Source organism: Myotis lucifugus, unplaced genomic scaffold (assembly GCF_000147115.1).
Source record: "Myotis lucifugus unplaced genomic scaffold, Myoluc2.0 scaffold_117, whole genome shotgun sequence".
In the NCBI taxonomy this organism is placed as follows: domain Eukaryota; kingdom Metazoa; phylum Chordata; class Mammalia; order Chiroptera; family Vespertilionidae; genus Myotis; species Myotis lucifugus.
In genome coordinates this window covers 2,458,503-2,464,806 of record NW_005871165.1, presented here as the reverse complement: position 1 = coordinate 2,464,806, position 6,304 = coordinate 2,458,503, and the positions used below count along the sequence as shown (strand labels likewise).

The window sequence follows — 6,304 nt, the reverse complement described above, 5'->3', positions numbered from 1 at the left end:
GCTGGGAAACCATCAAATGTTTTTAAGCTGAGTGTGACTTGATTATATTTTAGAAAGATGATTTTTTAATTGGATAGGTGATCAATCAAATGGGGTGAACAGTAGAGAGACCAATTAGGAAGCAATTGCAGTTTTCCAGGTGAGAGATGATGAGGGGGGTTCATATGAAAGCAGTGACAGTAAGGATGAAGATGAGGAATTTAGGAGGCAGAATCCAAAGAACTTGGTGACTGATTGGATGGTGGTGATAATTATGGAATCAAATATTACTATCTTATGTGATTAGGAGAATGATGATGATAGGAAACAAAAGAAAGGGACAAGTAAGCAGTTGGAAGTTGGCAGGTGGGGAGGCAGATTGGGAGGGGCAGCGGGGGGAGGGAGGGAGGAAGAGAGGAGAACTGAGCAGAGCAGAGCAGAGCATTGAGCCAAAGGGGAGATGAGTTTGTCCTCGGATGAGGCTCCAGCCTGGCCTAAGGAACTGGGAGCTCGGGTGGAAGTGGGAGGAGGTGGCTCTGGGACCTTAACCCCTTGTGAGCTCTGTGGCAGGGGATTTAACCCTTTGTGGGTCCGGCCCCTCAGAGGCAGCGTCATCGGGTAGTTTTAACCCCTTCGGGGCTGAGTTTAACCCACTGGACTTAACCTCATCTAGCCCACCAATTCCTCCATCATGGGGGGCGCTCTGCAGGGAGGCTCGAGGCCGACCCCCTTCGTACATTACGTGCTGTTCCTGCTGCTGCACCCCTTTGGACCTACTTAGCTGATCCAAGGCGGCGCTTAACCCTTTACTGACTTAAGCGCCCCCAAGTTGCAATTGGAGTTTGCTGAAAGGACCAGCTGAAGGCATCACTGCAGGAATTACCGAAGTGGAATCTGTTGGGCATTTTTTTCTTCAAGAAAAGAAAAACCTCTTTTTTTTCAAGGACCTGCAGCCAAAATTCTTCAAACTTTGAGGACTCTTGTTGCCATGACCGAGCCACTCGTGTCGGAATTTCAGCACCAGCCTCAAACTGGCAACTATGCAGGTGCTGATGCTGTCCACGAAGAGCGGAACCCCGACAGGGGAGCCGGTGCCGGAGGACGACAGTAGGTGGCAAGCAAGAGCACTCACTCCCCCGTCCAGGGCCAGAGGGGAAAGGGAGCCTGGACCCCCAGCCGTCTCCTTCCAGGTCTGTCCAGAACCTCGCTGCCTAGAAGCGGACGAAAAGGGCCAGAATGGAGATGACTTGTCCGCTGGCGGAACCGCCCCGCCGCCAGCGGGAGGGGAACAGCGGCCTGAGACCAAGCCGCTCACCCAACCGTGTCATGACTCCGAAGCCAACAAGTTGGGGGCTCCTGCCGCTGGAGGCGAGGAGTCGTGGAAACAGCAGCAGAGACAGCTGGGCAAGAAGAAACACAGGCGACGCCCTTCCAAGAAGAAGCCGCGCTGGAAGCCGTACTACAAGCTGACTTGGGAGGAGAAGAGAAAGTTCGACGAGAAACAGAGTCTTCGAGCTTCGAGGGGTTCGAGCCCAGATGTTCGCCAAAGGCCAGCCGGTGGCCGCCCTATAACACCACGCAGTTCCTCATGGATGATCATGACCAGGAGGAGCCGGACCTCAAAACCGGTTTCTACCCCAAGCCTGCTGTGGCCAAATGGCCAAATCAGCGACGAAGAGTTTATGGAAGAGGCGGGTGAGGAGGATTCGGGCCGCAACGGGATGGGAGGAGACAGACGGCAGCGAGTTTCTGCAGCGGGAGACGCGGAGAGCCTGCAGAACATGAGCAAGCAGGAGCTCATCAGGGAGAACCTGGAGCTGGAGAAGTGCCTCTCTCGCATGGAGGAGGAGAACAACCGGTTGCAGCTGGAAAGCAAGCGGCTGGGCAGCAGCGACCTGGACCTGGACCGGCTGAGCGCTGAGAACCTGCAGCTGCTGACGGAGATCGAACTGCACCGGGAGCAGGAGCGGGTGCCGCTGTCCCAAGTTTGGGGACTAGACTGAAACTTTTTGGAGGGGAGGGACAAAGGGGACTTTTTACAGTGATGGACTGAAACATTATATACATGTGTATATAAGACAGTGGACGTTTTTATGACACATAATCAGAAGAGAAAATCCCCCAGCTTCGGTTGGTTTGGTAAATTTAGCTGTGCTGTAGCTTGCGTGCTTTCTCCTGTTCTTTAATTATGTGAAACTGAGGGATGCGTTACTTTTCTTTATAGTTTTTTTTTTTTTATGTGTAATTTGACCAAGTTACAATGCATTTTCTGTTAAAAACCCTCTCAAACTGATCTATAAGGTCGCCAAATCTGAGAACCATTAAATTCATTCTAGTTACAATAAATTTAATATTTGTAAATGTAAAAAAAAAAAAAAAAAAAAGAAAGGGACAAGTATGATGGGAAATGTAATTAGTTTGATTTGAAGATGTTGACAGTGAGGAGCTTATAGGATGTCCAAACAGTTGGGAATTCAGACTTGGAGCAAAGGAGAAATGTTGATTCTTGGTTTGGGGATTATTGGTATATAGAAAATGACATAGGTCATGAGAGTAGGTAGATGAGGTCACCTAGGAGAACACATATAATGAAAAGAGGGCCAAGGACCCCTGTTTGGTTTTCTTTGGTGAACTGTGTAATTCCTAGTTTGATCTTAAAAGGTATTACTCTATTGTCACCTGATAATTTGATTGTGAGTGAGGTTATAACTGTTATCTAAGTGGCCTCTGCAATTGCCTTAAATCACCCCTAGTTGAATCGTGAACTTAGATTTGAAAGTGGTGGCTAAAAAAGATAATGTAGCACAGATTTAACAAAATATTATAGGCGGATTATTTATTTTTAAATACTTTGTTAAGGCAATTTATGAAACTTTATTATTATTATTTTTAATTCTCACCTGAGGATATTTTTCCATTGATTTTCAGAGAGAGTGGAAGAGAGAGAGAAAGACAGAGAGAAATATTGATGTGAGAGAAACACATCTATTGGTTGCCTCCTGCTCGTGCCCTGACCAGGGCTGGGACTGGGGAGGAGCTACAGCCAAGCTACATCCTGTGAATGGAATCAAACCTGGGACCCTTCGGTCCGCAGGTCATTGCTCTGTTCATTGAGCCAAACCGGCTAGGGCAATATGAGGATTTAGAAATAAAACATATTCTTATTTTTTGGTCAGTTGTAATCTGATTCTCTAGAAATTTCCTAGCAATTCTCATGTCTTTTTATTTTGTTTTTAATAAAAATTAGAATGTTGTGAAAAGGAACTTAGCCTGAAAGTTTAAAGACCTGTCCTTACTAGCTTTTTGACTTTGGTAAAATTTCTGAGCTTTTGTTTCTTCTCCGTAGAATATAATAATGGCATCTTGCTTTCCTTTCCTCATAAGATTGCTTAAGGTTCAATTGAGATGATACATTTAAAATGATAAAGCATTTTAGAAACATAAAGGGTTATCATTTGGTAATTGCAACATCATTACAAAATTGATAAGATTCTAAGTGTGTCCATGCAAGGGTTAAAAAATTCTGTTGCTGCAGAATTCTACATATTTGAGATTTACTGGGTTGGATTGTTTAATCACATTGAAAAACCAGAATTTCCCAGGTTCTTGATCATAACCCAGTCTAAAATCCCATAATTAGTGCAGACTGTATTTTTAGTTACTTTTTTTGTGATGTAAAGTGTTATTTTCAGTAACTTATTTTAATTTCTTTCCTTTAAAAAAAAAAAATCTAGATTCAGGAGGAATCAGATATGTGGAAAATAAGAGAACTGGAGAAACAGATGGAAGATGCTTACCGGGGGAACAAAAGGAAAATGTTGCCCAGCAGTTCAAGGTGAAGTGGAGCTCTGAGAACCAAAATAATTCTCATCTTATTCAAAATCATCAACTTTTTGTTTAAAATCATTTTGGTATGCTAAAGATACATGGATTCAGTTTTGTGAGTCCTTAAGCATTCCCTCTTTCATAAACCTAGACCCAAGTATAAAGGTAATAATGGCTATCATGCATATGGTCCCACTCTGTACTCATTTGCAATAGAGAATTTTAAAAGTCTACCTTGAACAATTGTAAACATTAAGGATTCTATGGATTCTGACCTTATCTGATATCTTTTAATCTTAGATTTTCTATTTGTATCTATGGTCGCTTAGCTGATCATATACTCCTTTCCATTATTAGTCTTTCATTCTCTCCCCCAGCCTTTTTTTAATTTTTAAACTTTTTTCTCTAAGCCTCTTCTTTACCCCATCTACTCACTATCTTCACCAAATCACAGTCTTTCACATTACCTTCTTATTAATTTGAGAGTTAATATAAGGGATTATGCAGGCTTAGTTGTCATACCTGTAGTGGTATAGGAATGTCTGAGTATTATGAACATCTGTTGGGCCTCCTGTGCCTGTTGGTGTACAGCTGTGTGTATGAAAAATGACTCAAAGTAGTAATGCTGATTCTAAAGCCACCATGGGAATAGTTACCACATTGCAGACAGATTACAAGAATTCTCGTGTTTTCTGTTCTAAGGCTTGTGGCCAATTACGTTATTAAAAAGATATTAGCTTGTAAGAACATGTAATTAATAACTTCAAAATGCAATGGGTATTTTAAAGTGTGCCTTTAACATTTATGTAAAATGTATTTTTTTGTACTCGTTCAATAGAAACTTATCTGGCCACTGGGTAAAGCTAGCAATAAAACTACTGGTCCGCAGTGTGTTAATAGTGAGATATTTAAGGAGAGTGAATGTGTCTGCAGAGTACGTGGACTTTGGAGTATGACTGGCTTTGTGTAAATGGTTTTAGACAAGAAAGTATGCAGAGTATCCATGGTAAAGAAAGAGTTTCAACATAAAAATAAATATATTTTTCAGTTTGTTTTTTCTCTGATGGTTTTTTGAGAATTTAGAAGTACTGTTAGTGCAGATGATGATTTATTTTGTGTTGGTTCAGTTTCCAGTGGTACCTCCAGGAACAAAATATTGTTCTTCTGTTTTTTGTTAATCCTCACCCCAAGGGTATTTTTTCCATTGATTTCTAGAGAGTGGAAGGGAGGGGGAGAGACACACAGAGAGAAACAGTGATGTGAGAGAGACACATTGATTGGTTGCGTCCCCCACATACCCTAACCAATGCTGGGGATCGAACCTGCAATCAAGGTACTTGCCCTTGACCGGAATTGAACCCACCACCCTTGTCTGTGGGTCAATGCTCTAACCTCTGACCCACCGGCCAGGGCCAAAATATTGTTCTTTTTTGAAAAAATTAAAAATACATATATTTTTATTGATTTCAGAGAGGAAGGGAGAGGGAGAGAGAGATAGAAACATCAATGATGAGAGAGAATCATTGATCGGCTGCCTCCTGCATGCCCCCTACTGGGGATCGAGTCCACAACCCGGGCATGTACCCTTGACTGGAAGCGAACCCTGGACCCTTCCATCTGCCCCTTCCAGCTGCAGGCTGACGCTCTATTCACTGAGCCAAACCAGCCAGAGCTTGTTTTTCTTGAGTGGACTATTAATGCCTTTCATGGTGAGTAAATCTTCAAACACAATCTCTTTAAGGGCAGGGATTCTGATTGTCTCGTTTGCATTATATTCTCAGTGGCTAGAACACTACCTGACACATAGAAACCCTGAAACATTTTTGATAACCAATTAGCTAGCTTTAGTGACTGGTTAGTGGATATTGTAAGTACGGGCTGAGTCCATTGTTTTCAACTGATTTTCTACCCCAACGTACTCATGGGTTAGGACTTATTCCCATTGTCACTATGACCTCACTACAGCAAGGTGCTGGTTCTCCAGGAAGGGAGTGCATATGTAGAATCTAGGATAGTTTGCAATGTCCCCAGCTGTGATTATGCTCTGCTTCCCACTTTGCATGCCCTCCTAGTTGAGAATTAGTGAGTGAGCTACAGTGTACCACAGTCCAGAAGTTCAATAGGGTGGGTAATAATGGTCAGATTGTCATTGGACAACGGTACAAATTTACAGAGAGGAATAGATCATGTCTTTTTACATGATTTAAAAAAATAGTATCAGGTTGTTTTGTTCTCCCTCTTGCGAGTAGCTTGTTCACTGAGTTTTGTGCATGATGTTCCATAAAGTAGCTTCACAGATTGCTGCCAAATCTAAAAATCCTTTGTTTCCCCATCTAGCCGGATGCGTAGTGACGGTTTTGATGAAGAAAGTCAAAGAGACAGTTGGAGGCCAAGGAATGAAATTTCTGAGGCACTGGAAGATGATTTTCTTAAGGCTAAATCCTGGAACAAGAAGTTATATGATTATGAAGCTAACATGCCAGACAGGTTTGTGACTAAA

General features: G+C 42.7%; 1 protein-coding gene and 1 pseudogene across 6 annotated transcripts in view; both read left to right on the top strand.

The window, feature by feature from the left end:
* NKAPD1 (NKAP domain containing 1) overlaps positions 1-6,304 on the top strand; it is a 12,234-nt gene that overhangs the window by 1,562 nt on the left and 4,368 nt on the right. For 5 of the 6 annotated variants that reach the window (XM_006093495.3, XM_023757889.1, XM_006093492.3 and 2 more), the window contains 2 exons: positions 3,714-3,814; positions 6,142-6,291. In XM_006093495.3, coding sequence (XP_006093557.1) covers positions 3,714-3,814; positions 6,142-6,291 — 251 coding nt within the window. Of the gene's footprint in view, positions 1-3,713; positions 3,815-3,890; positions 3,920-6,141; positions 6,292-6,304 lie in introns of those variants that run through there. The other variant, XM_023757890.1, reaches the window with a different exon arrangement.
* Positions 808-2,363, top strand: LOC106697929 (annotated as a pseudogene).